This window comes from Sphaeramia orbicularis, unplaced genomic scaffold (genome assembly GCF_902148855.1).
Source record: "Sphaeramia orbicularis unplaced genomic scaffold, fSphaOr1.1, whole genome shotgun sequence".
NCBI classification, from domain to species: Eukaryota; Metazoa; Chordata; class Actinopteri; order Kurtiformes; family Apogonidae; genus Sphaeramia; species Sphaeramia orbicularis.
Window position 1 is genome coordinate 104641 of NW_021941574.1, and position 19661 is coordinate 124301.

At 38.0% G+C, this 19661-nt stretch overlaps 1 protein-coding gene and 1 long non-coding RNA gene across 4 annotated transcripts in view; one reads left to right on the top strand and one right to left on the bottom strand.

The window, feature by feature from the left end:
- The window catches only part of LOC115416215 (neurofibromin), a 205312-nt gene that overhangs the window by 32070 nt on the left and 153581 nt on the right, over positions 1-19661 (top strand). For all 3 annotated transcript variants that reach the window (XM_030129958.1, XM_030129960.1, XM_030129959.1), the window contains exons 6-16: positions 1066-1133; positions 2604-2679; positions 8202-8359; positions 8768-8941; positions 10720-10848; positions 11009-11083; positions 11179-11310; positions 14437-14574; positions 14695-14808; positions 15006-15085; positions 16481-16604. In XM_030129958.1, coding sequence (XP_029985818.1) covers positions 1066-1133; positions 2604-2679; positions 8202-8359; positions 8768-8941; positions 10720-10848; positions 11009-11083; positions 11179-11310; positions 14437-14574; positions 14695-14808; positions 15006-15085; positions 16481-16604 — 1268 coding nt within the window. The remainder of the gene's footprint in view (positions 1-1065; positions 1134-2603; positions 2680-8201; positions 8360-8767; positions 8942-10719; positions 10849-11008; positions 11084-11178; positions 11311-14436; positions 14575-14694; positions 14809-15005; positions 15086-16480; positions 16605-19661) is intronic.
- On the bottom strand, positions 4675-17147 carry LOC115416219 (uncharacterized). The gene is made up of 4 exons (XR_003934930.1): positions 17057-17147; positions 12267-12272; positions 5624-5633; positions 4675-4686 (listed from the first exon to the last, which is right to left on the bottom strand). It is a non-coding gene; the product is annotated as an uncharacterized LOC115416219 (long non-coding RNA).

The window sequence follows — 19661 nt, forward strand, 5'->3', positions numbered from 1 at the left end:
TTTGAATCAAAATGTTTAAATGGTAAGTTTTTTATGAACACAAATAGGTTCATGTTGTGACATGAGGACAGCAGTTTGGACCTTTGTTCAGTATCACAATAAAAGACTGACTAGAACTAAAACACTACAAATATGATCCTAAACTTTTATTGAACAGACATACAGGGGTTGGACAAAATAATGGAAACACCTTCACCTCAAGATGATAATGCCCCAATCCATACAGCTAGAACTGTTAAAGAATGGCATGAGGAACATTCTAATGAAGTTGAACATCTCGTATGGCCGGCACAGTCCCCAGACCTCAACATTATTCAGCATTTATGGTCAGTTTTAGAGATTCAAGTAAGATGTGGATTTCCACCGCCATCGTCTCTAAAAGAGTTGGAGGGTATTCTAACTGAAGAATGGCTTAAAATTCCTTTGGAAACTATTCACAAGTTGTATGAATCAATACCTCGGAGAATTGAGGCTGTAATTGCCGCAAAAGGCGGACCTACACCATATTAAATTATATTTTGTTGATTTTTTAAGGTGTTTCCATTATTTTGTCCAACCCCTGTATTACAACTGATTCAAAGTTCATTGAGTCACTTATTCAAGAATTAAACCCGCTGAGGTTTTGTCCAGTGGGGGAAATCCAGATCTGATTGGGTCGTTGTCAGACCTGAGTTTAAACATGATTTGAATAGAAACTTTTAGGTCTTTTTTTATTCTGTGAAATGTCTGGTGTTAATTATCATTACAGCGCATTAATGCCACCTACTGTTGGGGAGTGTGAATGGATGGGGCTCAGCTCCATCAAAAATAAAACACTAGATTGGTTTATTAACATTATTTTTTTGTCCAAACAAAGGCCCACCACCCACTGAAAATGGGTTAGAGACCCACTTTTGGGTCACGACCCACCAGTGGAGAATCACTGCATTAGACGCATAAAAAGGAAGCAAGTCACAGGACAGTTCACAAAAGCAAACCCACAGTCAGAGTCCAAATGTCCTGAGGTCCAGATTTCAAAGGGTTCTGTGTTGAGTGTGTAAACTGAGTTGTATTGTTCTTTTTCAGAAACTGTACTGAAGTTTCGAGCTCTGAAGAAGCCGGCCCAACTAGCAGTCATCAACAGTTTAGAGAAGGTACAGTCAGTTTACTTGTGCTTCTGTCCAGGATGTCATTTATTGGCCCATTCATGCTCTACGTTAAAGACGCATACGTATACATATTATTTCTGTTCGTTCTCTGGGAGTTTGTGGATGTGAAACCCAATAGAGAATACAGAGCAGTACCACTGGGAACCATAGGGGGCAGTGTTGAGATTTGAAGAGAATAATTTCCAGAAATGGTGGAACTTTTCAAAGAGCGACTGTGAGTCAGTGAAAAACTACCAACATATTTATGACATCCAGCCTTGTCAGTATCAACATTAGTACCCAGGGCTCATTCCAAAGCACTGGACACATCTGAGTACGAAGGCAGAGATGCTGGACGCTGTTTGAAACGGACATACGCATTTACAGACGTAAAGTTAGCATGAACGGGCTTTTAAAGGTCCAGTGTGTGAGACTAAGGAGCTTGAATAATGTTTTCATTTGTGTATAATCCCATGAAAATCAGAGGTATTTGTGTTGCACCAGAATGAGCTGTTTCCATCTGCACAGGGCGTGGGTCGCCTTACATGGATTCCATTGTGTTTCTGCAGTAGTTCCAACCAGACCTCCTTCTCTTTACTTTGACCATGTCTATATAATCTGATTTTCTGGACTCATGAAAATTGAGTCAAATCACTGAAACTTTGTAAAGAACCCAAATGCGTTACCTTTGCATAAAAAAAGCTGTATTGAGGTGAAGGTAAGTCATATCCTGACTAGGGCTGTAAAAAAATATCGGTTCTGCAATATATCGCAATATTTCATTTCACAATACTGTATCGATATTAAAAAGTACTGTATCGATATTTTTAGGTATTTATTCAAATGCAGATGTTGTGGAGGTTCATTTTTGTTTTTTTGTTTATATTTTACTTATTATTACTTAGCACTCTTTTATTAAATAGTGTTGGTTCCTTTGTTGTAATTGAACTCAAATACTGTTCTGATGTTCGTTCTGAACTAATAGAATCTGAACATTTGAACAGGATCTGAAACTGTAATGTCTGTAAAACAGAATTTCAGTTTGAACACAGGAACATTTTGTGATATAGCATCAGATCCTGTCCTGGTCAAATAAAAATGTGTTTATTATTTGTGCATATTTCTGGTGTAATTCAATTCTTCAAGGAAATAAGCATTTAAAAAAAAAAAAAAAAAAGCCTTTTTAACAGTATCATGATATATCGTATCGTGATCTAGTATTGTGATTTGTATCATATCGCCAGATTGTTGCCAATACACACCCCTAATCCTGACACAAAAATGTCTGTAAATGCCCAAGTCAGAGTTGGTATTTTTGGTTTAATAGGGAACACATGTGGTCAGTAGGTTCACATGTAGAAACGGCAGAAAAACCTTCAGAATGGGGTTGACACTGTCACAACAGTAGTTGTTGTTGGTCTTAAATGAACTGATGTTTGACTCTTCAGAGTTTTGTCTTCTGTTACGTCTGTGCAGGCGTTTTGGAACTGGGTGGAGAATTACCCCGATGAGTTCACCATGCTCTACCAGCGACCACAGGCAGATATGGCAGGTACGACGGCCTCCAACACTTTCATCAAATCATATCTGACATTGATCATCAGTTACAGCGCCGCACACATGTGATTATGAAAATGTTTTATGATATACAATATACAGGGTGTCCCATAAGTCTCCATACATAGGAAAAATAAACGTTTCTTGACATAAACCATTTTTATTTCTATAATATGCTCTATATGACTGCCATTTCATTTCATGAACACATTTCAATGCGTGTCCTCCACTGCTGAAGAACTATAAAGAAGAAATATAAAGAAATACATGTTAGAACCATATATGTATGGAATGTATTATGTCTCCTATGTATGGAGACTTATGGGACACCCTGCATATCATGTATATAGGCTTGGACAGACTTTGTTTCTGATATGTGTCATATTTTGTAGTTTTTTTGTGGAGCTTCATGGGACTTTGTGGCCAATAGAAACAGGTGTGTGTGGGGGGTGTATATAAGATGAACTTCATCCTGCTGCCTTTTGAATATGTTTTTAGGGACCGAGCCGAAAGGTAAGGCCCTCTCACACAGTGAGAGGCCTTGCCTGCAAGCAAGGCCCTATTGTTATTCGTTCGTTTTTAGGGACCGAGCCGAAAGGTAAGGCCCTCTCACACAGTGAGAGGCCTTGCCTGCAAGCAAGGCCCTGTTGTTTTTCCTTCGTTATGATATTATTATTATTCACACACCACTTTGGACTGGATTTTGACCCCCTAAACATGCTGGAAAACTCACCAAATTTGGCACACATGTCAGGTCTGGCGAAAAATTTGATAAAATGTAAAAATTAACCCCATAGGTGCCAAAATGAGCTCTCTAGCGCCCCCTAGATACACAAAAACGGCCCTAGCGGCCAGTAGGAATGTCGTAGAAACATGAAACAAACGCCAAAATTTTCGTCTCATCGAGCCTGACAAATCACGCGCTGACACTCATGACCTAACTCCAACAGGAAGTCCAGAATTTGCCTTTCAAAGTAAAATGCTCAATTTGCAAACTTCCAGTAGGAATGTCGTAGACACACAAAACCAACGCCAAATCCTTCATTTAATCGAGCCCAACAAATCACGCACTAACACCTATGAGCTATCTCCAACAGGAAGTTCGCAATATGCCTTTCAAAATAAAATTTTTAAAACTGACTCCGATTACACCGTTTGTCATATTGACTTCTAAATATCACCAAAAGATAGAGTGAACCCTCCTCAAAAAAGTGATCTCGTAACTTAGTCTTAACTGTCTTAGTTTTTTTTTTAGAAGCCCGCAAAGTTGCGATGTTTGGAACTCATTTTTCACTTTGGAGTTTTTCCCCACCGGTGACATATCTACGCATTCATGGGACTCAGCACAACGCTCACATGCAAAAATTTTTGAGATACGTTGCACGGTTATTGATTTATAACAATTTGTTTATTTTCATACTTTTTCCACTTTAGACTGCCATTTGACCCCCTTAACATGCTCCAAAACTCACCAAATTTGCCATGTATGTCATGGCTGGTGAACACTTTGATTCAATATCAAAATTAACCCCTTGGGTGCCAAAATGGACTCTGTAGCGCCACCTTTGCACTAAAAAACACACAAAATCTGCCCTAGCGGCCAGTAGGAATGTCACAGAAACATGAAACAAATGCCAAAATGTTGGTCTGATTGAGCCGACAAATCATACACTGACACTCATGAGCTAACTCTAACAGGAAGTTGGCAATCTGCCTTTGAAAGTTACTCTACGTTTCTGCAATTACTGCTTATTCATTTCAGACTTTTAACAAAAAAGTTGTACCTCCTTAAATTCCCACAAGTCTGCAGAATCCAAAAGTGAAAGAATTTTTCAGATACGACCTACGGTTATGGAATTATGGTGATTTTTTGAAGAGTATGTTTGGTTTCACTTTTCACAATGACAAAGTCCCTATGAAAGTCTTGCTGGTGCATGATTGCACGTCTGTTTATGGTGCATGATTGCACGTCTGTTTATAGTGCAGTGGTTAGAGATGCTGCCTGTTGAACAGAAGGACAGTGGTTCAAGTCCCAGGCAATCCAAATTTTTTTTTTTTTTAATTTTAAAACAGGTTTTGCTGCATTGTATTGTGGATATTTGACATTTTGCACACATTACAAAGTACACATAGAACATTTTTTCAAAATAAAACCCCTATTAAAAAAATTAAATAATGACTATAACATAACTTCTTTTCATTTTTATGACCAAATGCACAACTGTTTGTACAATGTTTCTTCATTCAAAAGTACTCTTTCTCACAGACACACATGCTCACACAATAGGGTTTTTCCAAAATAAAAGCCTTAAATGTGAGAAATCATCACTTTTATGCTCAATTATTCATACAATTTCAATTCATTTTTCAAACTGATTCTTTCTCTCACATACAAAACAAATGCACATACACACAGTAGGGTTTCCAAAATAAAAGTCTCATTTAAAGGTGATGGTGGTTTCAGCAGAGGGTCGCTGGTGTTCTGTACAGATGTAAGGAGGACAGACACTAAAGGGTGGGAACTGGTATGGGGACGGAGAGGTGTGAGTGGAGCTGAGGTGTTGACGGTCGCGGGAGGCAGATTGCGTGGGAGGCGGATCTCACGGGAGGCGGGTCGCGGGGGAGGTGGATCGCCCGGTGCGAGGTCCCGCCCAATGCTGCTTGCAGCTTTAATTTTTTCTTAGTTTTTCTTTGCTGTTTTTGGTTTTAAATTCGAAATAAAAAAATAAGCAAACAAACTAATAATTGAGCTGCAGTGTCAGCTTGTGTAATTGTGTAATTACAAAAGGCTGCTATTTTAAAACCCACATTTAAGAGGTTTTATGGTCATTGTGTTTTAGGAATGGGGAAAAAATGAAGGCAGTCCCAGATGTACATCGATATTTTCATTTCTTCCACCAGCCCAGTAGAGATAGTATGTAAAACAGGCAAATCAAGACATGCAAGTTCCTTTTTTTTGGATTATTTATGGTAGCTGAACTTTGTATGTTTTCATTTCATGTTATATCTGAATATTTTATCAATAAATGAACACTACTGTTCCAGTTAACTTTTTCTGTAAAGCCATAATTTTATTTTTCTGATAGATAGATAGATAGATAGATAGATAGATAGATAGATAGATAGATAGATAGATAGATACACTGAACAAAACTATAAACGCACCACTTTTGTTTTTGCTCCCATTTTTCATGAGCTGAACTCAAAGATCTAAAACTTTTTCTATGTACACAAAAGGCCTATTTCTCTCAAATATTATTCATAAATTTGTCTAAATCTGTGTTAGTGAGCACTTCTCCTTTGTCCTTTGCTGAGATAATCCATCCACCTCACAGGTGTGGCAGATCCAGATGCTGATTAGACAGCAGGATTATTGCACAGGTGTGACTTAGGCTGGCCACAATAAAAGGCCACTCTAAAATGTGCAGTTTTACTGTATTGGGTGGTCCAGGGGGGTCAGAAAACCAGGCAGTATTTGGTGTGACCACCATTTTCCTCGCACAGTCTTCTTCATGAATTCTCTGAAACAGCTTTGGAGATGGCTTATGGTAGAGAAATGAACATTCAGTTCACAGGCAGAAGCTCTGGTGGAGATTCCTGAAGTCAGCATGACCAGTGCATATTCCCTCAAAACTTGTGACATCTGTGGTATTGTGCTGTGTGAGAAAACTGCACATTTTAGAGTGGCCTTTTATTGTGGCCAGCCTAAGGCACACCTGTGCAAAAATCCTGCTGTCTAATCAGCATCTTGATCTGCCACACCTGTGAGGTGGATGGATTATCTCAGCAAAGAAGAAGTGTTCACTAACACAAATTTAGACAGATTTGTGAACAATATTTGAGAGAAATAAACCTTGTGTGTACACAGAAAAAGTTTTAGATCTTTGAGTTCAGCTCATGAAAAATGGGAGCAAAAACAAAAGTGGTGCGTTTATATTTTTGTTCAGTGTAGATAGACAGACAGACAGACAGACAGATACTTTAGTCATCCCACAGGGAAATTTACAGGTTCCAGCAGTATCACAAACTTAAACACACAGTAGTAAAACACAGTAGTAAAAAATACTTCAAATTCCACAAGGAGTCAGTGCAGGAGATAGTGTTAAGAGAGTCTGTACAATGAACGAGTCTGTGCAAAAACGGTGAGTCTGTGAGAGTGTTTCTTCTCATACAGTTGTCCTTATTTCTGTAGTTTTTTGAATGATTCTAACCTTGTTTAAACTGTTGTGATTGTCCCTTAATTTTGTGATTTGCTCAATATTCCACACACACGGTGCAGTCATTAACGGTGTGTGTTTGTGTATAGAAAAAGAATAATTTTGTACTGCAACTGACCTTCTACTTTGTCACTGAGGAAGAAATGTCTCCCATTAAACTTGAAGGAAATATTGATATTGATGTTTCTAAACTATATGGACATAAATATGTGGACACATCATGTCTCCAGGTGTCAGACGTCCTGTTCATGAGGATCGGACATAGAAACATCAATATTAACAATCAATATGATATTTATTCCAATATAAAGCTATATTATGACATTAGTCATGATATAGTTCATTTCAAATGTCTATAAAAACATCAGTTTTGTTAGTTTACTTCAAACTTGGCATATATATAATTTTTATATTCAACAGTTATTGAATATGGATGAAAGAGTGGATCGATACTAAAATAACCTACAGTACGTACAAGGGGTGGGGTTTGTTGTGCCTGGCAACACTTGTCAATGCTGATATGTCCAATCTTCATGAACAGGACATCTGACAGCTGTAGACATGATGTGTCCCAATATTTATGTCCATATAGTTTAGAAACATCAATATTTCCTTAATGTTTAATGGTAGATTTTTCTTCCTCAGTCAGATGTGATGAAAGTAGATGGTTAAAATTATTATTTACAGTCAGAGCAGGAAAAATATTTTAGAAATTTAGAGGTGGAACATTTAAAATCATAGTAATGGATTAAAAACAAAATCAATGTTGGGAGAAATTAAGTAAAAATCAATCAGCCAAATTTTATTTATATAGTGCCAAATCATAACCGCAGTTATGTCATGACACATGAAACCAGACTCTCAAGCCAATTTACAGAAACCCAACAGAATCCTCTCTGATGCATTTTAGAAGCAAAGATAACATTTTAAACCAAACTAACCAATGCAATGATATTTATCCCATAATATAAAACTATATTGTGACTTTAGTCATTATTGTTTTATATCCCAGACCCCTGTTAGAAAAGAAACACCTGAATTCAACATGTCCACATACACTTGTCCATTTGTGTATGACTTGGGCAGTTAACCATAACCATGTGCTGAAGGAGAAAAGACACCACAACTCAATTAAGGATTGTGGCGCTAATTTGATAGACTTTTTTTTTTGCAACCTTCTCCAGAAACATTCTTTAAAGTGAACTGTCCATAAAATCACCTGTGTTGAATATAGGACAAAGTACAACTGTCCAAGTAAATATTAAAGCTCAGAATTAACGGTGTGTGTTTGTGTGTTCAGAAGCGGCAGAGAAGTTGTTTGACCTGGTGGACAGCTTTGCAGAGAGCGCCAAGAGGAAAGCGGCGGTGTGGCCCCTGCAGATCATCCTCCTCATCCTCTGTCCAGAAATCACACACACCATCTCCAAAGACACCGTGGAGGATAGTAAAGCCAACAAGGTGGGAGCAAACACAAAAGTAATAAAAAGAAAAACACGAACTTTGGGAAAAAATTAGATATTCTGTAAGTGAATGTGCCAATAAGTTCTTCAGTACCTGGCAGCCTATTCTGAATCACATAAAAGAGGCAGATCCCTCACTTATTCCACATTAGTCTTATTAATACGAGTTTGTGACTAATATCTGTGTTCCTTATTTATTTATTTATTATTATAGTCAATTATCTTTTTTTTATGGTGCAACAGGGTGGGAATGTTCATGGGTTTGGGTATAAAAAAAACAAAAACAATGACTATCATGCTTTTCTGGATGACTCGATATGCAATAAAAACACTTACTAAACAAACAAACAAAAAAAGAAACACACAAACTGGCGGACACTCACCCTGCCTCCTGTGCTCTCCTCAGAAACTGTTCGTGGACAATCTGCGGAAAGCTCTGGCGGGTCAGGGCGGCAGTAAGCAGCTGATGGAGAGCGCCGCCATTGCCTGTGTGAAACTGTGTAAAGCCTCCACCTACATCAACTGGGAGGACCACTCCACCATCTTCCTCCTGGTCCAGTCCATTGTCATGGATCTGAAGGTTGGAACTGCTGCACTTTATACTCATGACATTTCTGCTACACTTCCTTGTAACTGTCAACACACAACATAACACTGTGTACTTCTATGATTCGATGCTGTGTTGTACAGTTACACCACAGAGTAGAGCTGGGTGACATGTTAGCAACAATAATGGCAAAAGACAAATGTTCAGAATTATATTTTGTTTTGTGGAGTTTTTTTTGTTGTTGTTGTTGTTGTTTTACTGGTGTAAGAGTCAGTAAAAATGTACAGTAGGGTGGAGTCAAGGTCGTCACGGATGGACCGCCCACTACTTTTGAATTCATAACTTTTGAATCAGACAAGTTTAAGATAAATATTCCACATAATTGTAAAGGTCTAAATGCCATCTTAAACAGACTCAAAGGGTAAAATTAAGTTTCAAATATTTTTAAATGAAAAATATCAAAAACTACTGCATCATGGATGGACAAAAAATTTCTGTCTATTTTTTGCAAGATTTCCAAAGTTCTCCAAAGTGAAGTTCCTCTGATGTTTTCATTCTAAAATGTATTCAGTGTGAACCTTAAACCCTCTATTTTACAACCTAATAATTGGTTAGAGGAAAAAATATTTGATCAAACCTAAATAGAAAGAGTTTTGAAAAATGGCAGTGTCACAGATGGACAAAGCCAAAAATGTCACAAAACAAAAGAAAAAACTCCTCAAATTTTTTTTTCACAAATTTTTTCTTATTTCAAACTACATTTTCCTGAAAATATAAGTAATTACCTACCCAAAAATATAAGTTTGGTGTAGATTATTGTAATTAAATTTTCTTGACCAGATGTGAACCTTCCCTTTACTTCGCCCAGTAGTTGTTCTGACAGTTCATGACTTAAGTTCAGGGTTTGAAAGGGTGCTTGAAATCCTTGAAAATGCTTGAATTTCAATGTTGTGTTTTCAAGATCTGAAAAGTGCTTGAATTTTAGGTTAAGTGCTTGAAAGCACCAGCAGTTATAACTGTGATGTGATTTATTTATTTTTTTCTTTTTAAATATTAACTCTGCCAGGTTAGATGGCAAGCCAGTGCTACTTACAGAGAGGTGATACATTTTGAAAAATAAAATTTTATGTCAAAAAAAGAAAATTAGCAGGTCTTCTCAGATTGACTCTGGGTCCATTTTTAAATTCATCTTTGTCTCGGTGCAAGTGTGTCTGAAGAACGCCAAGTGGTTTCCCTTTTTTTAGATTAAACTTTGTGTTCTCCTTTAATTTCTAAACTTTTATAGCATAATGCAATGTACATAATTGTGATTAAAAAGTGGAAAAAATAATCATGAGTATATGTAGATATGTATTTTACCCCAGTGATAAGGCATTGGGCAGGAAAAATTTGAAAATGACCCTTAAAAGTGCTTGAAACGTGCTTGATTTTGACCTTAAAAAATTCCTATGAACCCTATCAGTTTCAGTCACATTTGACTTTCGGATGTGCAGCTGCAATTATAGGACTATTGAATAGTTGTACTTCCAAACAGTAGTTAGGACTTATTCTTGGAAGTCTATTAAAATCAATATTTTCACTGGTATTTGTTTCTATTAAATGAGCTTCAAAAAAACATTGGTGTTGATTTTTAAGATGTTTCAGGAACTGTGCAGTTTTTTTAAGAGCCATCACTGAAAAAGTTCAGCGCATAAATAAGTTGATCATGAGTTAATCGCTGCTGAGCATTTGTATGAAAGGGTTGGAGTGTTTTGGAAGCAGTGGGCTTTTCAATGACCTAGAGTGACCTGTGGCCCTCCCTGTCCCATCAGGCTTTGCTGTTCAACCCGGCCAAACCCTTCTGGAGGGGGACGGGTAGCCAGAACGCTGACGTGGAGCTCATGATGGACTGCTTCGTCTCCTGTTTCCGCATCAACCCTCATAACAACCAGCACTTTAAGGTCGACTGAGACTCATGGTTTAAAGCTCAAATCAACTGGTTTCATGTTGAGGCTATAGCTCAGCTGATAACCCCTGTGTGTGTGTGTGTGTGTGTGTGTGTGTGTGTGTGTGTGTGTGTGTGTGTGTGTGTGGGTGTGTGTGTGTGTGTGTGTCCTACAGGTCTGTTTGGCCTCCTCCTCCCCCTCCACCTTCCACTTCGTCCTGGTCAACTCCTTGCACAGAATAATCACCAATGTAAGTGTGAGCTGTGTGGCTGTGCGGACACGCTTGGACTTGTCTGAATGGGTCAAAGTCCTCATGTGCTCCTCCTGTGTGTCGTCTGTTTTTAGTCCCATCTGGACTGGTGGCCGAAGATCGACGCCGTGTACTGCTACTCTGGAGAGCTACGCTTCATGTTCTCCGACACACTCAACCGGGTCATCCAAGGCATCGCCACCCATGCTCCGCTCCGCATGACACCAGTAAGAGAAGATGGGAACACGTGTATATCAGTAATAATCACCGTAAATGTCCGATCCTTATTTCTGTGCAGTTTAAAGGATGATTCTTGGTCCTGAGGGAAAGTTGAGCAAACCACAAAGTTCTAGGTCAGTGGTTTCCAACCTTTTTCATCTCCTGACCCCATCTGAACATCACACATTTCTGGTGACCCCAGACATTCTAAACGGAGACATTTTATTTTGCTAAAATTAATTTGTTTTTGATCATGTAATAGTTAGTTATACTATGTTTCAAATAAACGTTAATGTTAGAGGACATTTAGTCTATATAATGTCTATTCTTGTGGACAGAGGCAGTAAATCCAGGTGTAGATTAAAGACTCAGGATCTGTCCAGTCAGTCCAGCTGGGATTTACAAGGAGGACAATTAATACTGAACAAACAAGAACTGAAACTATGAATTATGAAAGAGCTGCAGCATCTGAAACTGACCACAATGAACAGTTGACACACAAACAGAACCACAGTGCTGCAGTTTCACAACCACTGTTTGTCTGCTATGGACTGGGATTGTCTCCGTCAACTCAACATATATTTTTTATTAGTAAGCTTTTTTTTAAAAAATTTTTATCAATTACTAGAAATTCCAGGCGACCCCAGGGTTGAAAAACACTGTTTTAGGTGGTTTTAAATAAATAATTTAGAAAAGAAACAGGACCATAGTGTAAGGGGTTGAACTCACCACAGTACCTAAACTTTGGGATAATCGGAACAACCTTTGATGGATGTTGTCATTTGACCACTAGATATGACACTCATGTTAGAGCTGAAGCTGCAGGAGCTGAAACAGGAGGAAAAACACACTAGAATCTGAAAATATACCCCCCCCCCCCCCCCCCCCCCCCACACACACACACACACACACACACACACACACACAGCTTCAAATCAAAAGACTAAACATGAAGGCAGATGACCAGAAGCTGTTTCATTCCCTTATGGAATAATGAATGCACTTTTCCAAGCTTCAGTTCAGTGTCAGAATCTGATCATCAGGTAATAATGATAGCTTCATCAGTCTCATGTCACCATCGTCCCTGTCAGAAAACAACGGTTATTCCATAATCTTGGTCATGGAGTAGGTTTTCTCCTGAATACCTGAGGTCTGCTCAAACTGTCAGCTCATTTAAATCAGACCTGAAAACATTATTTGTTACTGCAGCTTCCACTTAAACTCTTAAATAATGTCTTTTAAATGAACTGTAAAATCGCATTTTATCGCTGATGATTTTAATGTCTATTTTAATATTTAATGTTAATGTTTTTCTATTGGAACTTTCTCTCATCTTAAATGTATTTGTATGCCTCTCCTGTGATGCTTTTATGTTTTCTGTAAAGCACTTTGAATTGTCCTGGACATGAAATGTGCTATAGAAATAAACTTGCCTTGCCTTACATCTTGAAACGAAGCTAGGAGTAGATGCACATGTGTCATTTGCTCTCCAATTATAATATCGTTATCCTCAGCTCATAACTGCCTAAGTCATACACAAATGGACAAAAGTATGTGGACACATTGAATTCAGGGGTTTCTTTTCTAACAGGGGTCTGGGATACAAAACAATAATGATTAATGTCAGAATATAGTTTTATATTATGGGATGAATATCATTGCATTGGTTAGTTTGGTTTTAATTATTATCTTTGTTTCCAAAATGCCTCAGAGGGGGTTTTTACTTAATTTCTCTCAACATTGATTTTGTTTCTTTTTATCCATAACTATAATTTTAAATGTTCTTCCTCTGAATTTCTAAAGTATTTTTCCTGCTTTGACTGTTAATAACAATATTCTACCACAGATAACCATCTACTTTCATCATATCTGACTGAGGAAGAAAAATCTACCATTAAACTATAGTGAAATATTGATGTTTCTAAACTATATGGACATAAATATTGGGACACATCATATCCTGTTCATGAGGATTTGACATATTAATAATAACAGGTGTTGCCAGGCACAACAAACCCCACCCCTTGCACGTACTGTATCTTATTTTGGCATCAATCCACTCTTTCATCCATATTCAATGTTTGTTGAATATAAAAATTATATATGTGCCAAGTTTGAAGTAAATTGAAACAAAATTGATGTTTTTATAGACATTTGGAATTTTTCCCATCATGAGTAATTGGGAAAAGAAAAAGATAAAAAAAAAAACCAAGCTATGACTTAGATCTTAATCTCTAATAATCTCTGCCACATTTTAAGTAAATTGAGTTAAAATTGATGTTTTTATTGCGATTGAAATTTCACCCATTATAAGTAAATGGAAAAAAAGATTTTAAAAATTCATAAAAAAAATTTAACTTTGATCTACTTTTCCCAAAATGTAATCACATCTATTCTGGGTCACTGGTTATTTATAGACCCAGTTTGGTATGAATTCAACCAATAGTTTTGCTGCTAGAGTGTAAACAAAGAAAGAAACAAGCAAACTGAACCAAAAACAATACCCCTTGCCTCCCCTTCAGGGGGTGGGGTAAATATCAATATGATATTTATCCCAATATAAAACTATATTGTAGCATTAATCATTATTGTTTTATACCCCAGACCCCTGTTAGCAAAGAAACACCTGAATTCAACATGTCCACAGACTTTTGTCTATATAGTGTAGGTAATTATACTATGATGCTTACCATATGCTGACAGAAAAGACGTCAGAACTTAATCAAGGACTGTGGCTTTAATTTGGTAGACTTTGTTTTTGCAACCTTTTCCATGTCTTAGCCTAAATTAGAGAATAAACACTCCTTAAAGTGAACTGTCAATAATATATTCACCTAAGTTGAAGATAAGACAAACTACAAACGTCCAAGTGGCTCAAGATAAGTAAGGACAAATAGGCTAGTCTGTTGAATATCTTCCACAAAACATTCTGACTGTATACATCTATGTTATGTTCAGTCAAACATTTCAGTGACTTAAATAACATTACTGAAGAATGTTACATTCATTCAAGGGTGCGTTTTCTCAATTCAATGCAAAAATCCTTTATAAATTGTTTTATTTTCCATGAAATGGTTTGAAATGATGGGTTTTGTGAGCCTCCTTCATGCGTTCCCTTTGTTCTCCATCCACAGAGTCTGACATTCAAAGGGAAGGTGACCACCAGCCTTAAGTTCAAAGAGAAAGCCACAGAACTGGACACTCGAAGTTACAAGTGCCTCCTCCTCGCTCTGGTCAAACTCATCCACGCTGACCCCAAACTCATGTTGCATGTGAGCCACCCCACAACAGTGTCAAAGCCCTGTTTTGGTTCCTTTTTCGTCTTTTGTAATCTCCAGTTTTGTACTTTTTCAAGCCATACATTGGCGGTTGCCACTTGTCTTTGTGTTTAGAACCCAGTAAAACAGGCTTCAGAGATGCAGAGCAGCACGGCGGAGCTGATCACAGGCCTGGTGCAGCTGGTGCCTCTGACCAACACCACACAGCTGTCCCAGGAAGCCATGGAGGTCAGACACCAAAGCCCCTCTGCATGTGCACGCTCACAGGATGACCTGGACTTAGTAGAAGTGTTCACAAACACACCTGATGCTTTCAGATTTGTGTTGGGTGTACACTGAACAGATAGCTCCAGCTCTAGTTTGGATCTCCTCCTCCTGGTTGATCGTATGTGACTGACTCCTTTTTCTCTCCCGTCCATCACCAGGCTCTGTTAGTTCTACACCAGCCAGAGACCATAGAGCTGTGGAACCCTGATGCCCCTATCGAGACGTTCTGGGACATCAGGTACCAGCCATCTACTCATGTTTCTGTAAAGGAGGGGCCCATAAAGACACAGGACTGACTTCAGCGTTGGTTTTCACCCTTTTATTTTTGGTTTAGTCCAGAGTACAATCCAATAAACTCAAACCCCCCTTTACTGGCTGGCTAAAGTCTGCTCATATGGGCTCTAAAGTTAGGGGGAGAGATTAGAACTATTACTATCACTGTCAGAATACCAATTTATGGCTGTCTTTTACATTGTTTTCATTTTGTTGATTAAGAACTTGGATTGCACCCATTTTTAGTCTTAATGGCCCAAAACGTCCGATGGATTATCGCTATCAGTTGTCGTTCGTCTGTAATTTTTCAAGAAACTTCTTCTCCAAAACCGTCAGCCAGAATAAGCTGAAATTTATAGCAGAGGTTCCTTGGGGCAAGGTCTACCAAGTTTGAGAAATATTGCTTTTTGAATTTTTTAATGTATTTTTGAAGTTTTTAAAATCCCCATTTGGGTGCTTTAACTTCAAAACAGTTGAAGATATTAATATAATTACTATTGGCAATAAATAAGAAGTCACATATGGGCTTTCATTTGGTGCTGTGACCTTTGACCTCAAAAGGTCAAACAAATGTCAGTTAATGTCTTTAAATATGTCGTTGGACTACAGGAGCCTTGGTCCTGTCTTTGTTATTTTGATCTGATGTGAAATTTAGTGTTTATTTCACCAACATTCAACTTTGAAATCAAAAGCTGCAGGTAACGGTTACATCTTTACGTGGTTTTCTTGACCCAGTGTCACAGACACAGGGAGGGATGCTCAAAGACCAGCCAGCCCCCCCCCCCCCCCCCCCCCCCCCATCCCATGCCAAAACTGTCCTGTTCAATAAAACCAAAGTTAAGGTAACTGGAGATAGTTCTGATACTGAGTCATCTGCGGTTTTAGGTTTCTCAGACACGGCCTTTTATACATATGATCATGCACTAACAACAGAAACAAAAACAACCTCAGATGAATTATCTGTCTGACCTGACAAGACTGTTGCTCTGGCTGTGGGGGTCACAAAGTTTCAGAGGTCAAGAGGGCGTGGCTACTAGATAGCATGATGTTTTAAAATGCAGCCAAAATGTGTTTTAGAGGGTTCATACAGGCTTTGATTATCTTATTGGTGTATTTGTATTTTTTCTTTAACATTTAACAACAAATTATTTATTATATTATATTATATTATATTATATTATATTATATTATACAGGTTACGAGCCACTGCTCTAAGTTGCAGATGTAGATACTGAAGATCCCTAATGAACCTACTGTCAGCTGAGACACCCCCCCCCCCCCCATGCAGTTAGAAGAAATGAAATGATGGAAGAATATGGACAGGATGCTAACCTGCCTCTGTCTTGGTTTCTTTGTGCAGTTCGCAGGTGCTCTCGCTCATCTGCCGCAAACTGATTGGCCAGCAGATGGTCAACGGGACAGAGGTGCTCAAATGGCTGAGGGAGATCCTCATCTGCAGGAACAAGTTTCTGCTCAAGAACAAGGTGCACCTTTGGATTTTCACTATTTCAGAGGATTACAGGGTTTCCTCCAGGATTTTTTGAAACTGAAAATTATCGTCACCTAAAACTTTTATAAATAATTTGTGTAAGACAAAGCTAATGTAGCCTTATTTAATGGCCCAGTTTGCAGCCAGGTTTGGGTCCCAGCTGGATTCCCTGTGTGGTAACTAAGGCTGAAATACCTCTGTTGGACAGATTTATTGGAGTTCACAGAAAACCAGCTACTTCATGTTGGGTGAAGTTTACATTAAAAGGATGCATTATTTGTTTTCAGATATTTCAGTTGATTATTAATAGCAAAAGAGTCATAACAAAGCTGATAATTATTAAGAGAAAATGCTTTAAGTAATTTCAGGAAGTGCTTTTATTTTGAAGTCTGTCAAAACAGGAAGTACCTTTAGATTGTGTTCACAAAAGAGAGAAACTTCTGTGACGTCTGCTCAGAGAGTTACTGATAAACTCACTCATTGTGTGTTACCCCGTCAAGCTCACGCTGAAACTTTTCATCGACCACCAAGGACAGAACTGACACCTGCACTATTATAATACCAGTAATAGAAACCTGTACCATCCATGTAACTGTAATCAGTACTATCACAACTATAGGAGGACAGAACTGACACCTGCACTATTATAATACCAGTAATAGAAACCTGTACCATCCATGTAACTGTAATCAATACTATCACAACTATAGGAGGACAGAACTGACACCTGCACTATTATAATACCAGTAATAGAAACCTGTACCATCCATGTAACTGTAATCAGTACTATCACAACTATAGGAGGACAGAACTGACACCTGCACTATTATAATACCAGTAATAGAAACCTGTACCATCCATGTAACTGTAATCAGTACTACCACAACTATAGGAGGACAGAACTGACACCTGCACTATTATAATAGCAGTAATAGAAACCTGTACCATCCATGTAACTGTAATCAGTACTATCACAACTATAGGAGGACAGAACTGACACCTGCACTATTATAACAGCAGTAATAGAAACCTGTACCATCCATGTAACTGTAATCAGTACTATCACAACTATAGGAGGACAGAACTGACACCTGCACTATTATAATAGCAGTAATAGAAACCTGTACCATCCATGTAACTGTAATCAGTACTATCACAACTATAGGAGGACAGAACTGACACCTGCACTATTATAATACCAGTAATAGAAACCTGTACCATCCATGTAACTGTAATCAGTACTATCACAACTATAGGAGGACAGAACTGACACCTGCACTATTATAATACCAGTAATAGAAACCTGTACCATCCATGTAACTGTAATCAGTACTATCACAACTATAGGAGGACAGAACTGACACCTGCACTATTATAATACCAGTAATAGAAACCTGTACCATCCATGTAACTGTAATCAGTACTATCACAACTATAGGACGGAACTGACACCTGCACTATTATAATACCAGTAATAGAAACCTGTACCATCCATGTAACTGTAATCAGTACTATCACAACTATAGGAGGACAGAACTGACACCTGCACTATTATAATAGCAGTAATAGAAACCTGTACCATCCATGTAACTGTAATCAGTACTATCACAACTATAGGAGGACAGAACTGACACCTGCACTATTATAATACCAGTAATAGAAACCTGTACCATCCATGTAACTGTAATCAGTACTATCACAACTATAGGAGGACAGAACTGACACCTGCACTATTATAATACCAGTAATAGAAACCTGTACCATCCATGTAACTGTAATCAGTACTATCACAACTATAGGAGGACAGAACTGACACCTGCACTATTATAATACCAGTAATAGAAACCTGTACCATCCATGTAACTGTAATCAGTACTACCACAACTATAGGAGGACAGAACTGACACCTGCACTATTATAATACCAGTAATAGAAACCTGTACCATCCATGTAACTGTAATCAGTACTATCACAACTATAGGAGGACAGAACTGACACCTGCACTATTATAATAGCAGTAATAGAAACCTGTACCATCCATGTAACTGTAATCAGTACTATCACAACTATAGGAGGACAGAACTGACACCTGCACTATTATAATACCAGTAATAGAAACCTGTACCATCCATGTAACTGTAATCAGTACTATCACAACTATAGGAGGACAGAACTGACACCTGCACTATTATAATACCAGTAATAGAAACCTGTACCATCCATGTAACTGTAATCAGTACTATCACAACTATAGGAGGACAGAACTGACACCTGCACTGTTATAATACCAGTTATAGAAACCTGTACCATCCATGTAACTGTAATCAGTACTATCACAACTATAGGAGGACAGAACTGACACTGCACTATTATAATAGCAGTAATAGAAACCTGTACCATCCATGTAACTGTAATCAGTACTATCACAACTATAGGAGGACAGAACTGACACCTGCACTATTATAATACCAGTAATAGAAACCTGTACCATCCATGTAACTGTAATCAGTACTACCACAACTATAGGAGGACAGAACTGACACCTGCACTATTATAATACCAGTAATAGAAACCTGTACCATCCATGTAACTGTAATCAGTACTACCACAACTATAGGAGGACAGAACTGACACCTGCACTATTATAATACCAGTAATAGAAACCTGTACCATCCATGTAACTGTAATCAGTACTATCACAACTATAGGAGGACAGAACTGACACCTGCACTATTATAATACCAGTAATAGAAACCTGTACCATCCATGTAACTGTAATCAGTACTATCACAACTATAGGAGGACAGAACTGACACCTGCACTATTATAATACCAGTAATAGAAACCTGTACCATCCATGTAACTGTAATCAGTACTATCACAACTATAGGAGGACAGAACTGACACCTGCACTATTATAATACCAGTAATAGAAACCTGTACCATCCATGTAACTGTAATCAGTACTATCACAACTATAGGAGGACAGAACTGACACTGCACTATTATAATACCAGTAATAGAAACCTGTACCATCCATGTAACTGTAATC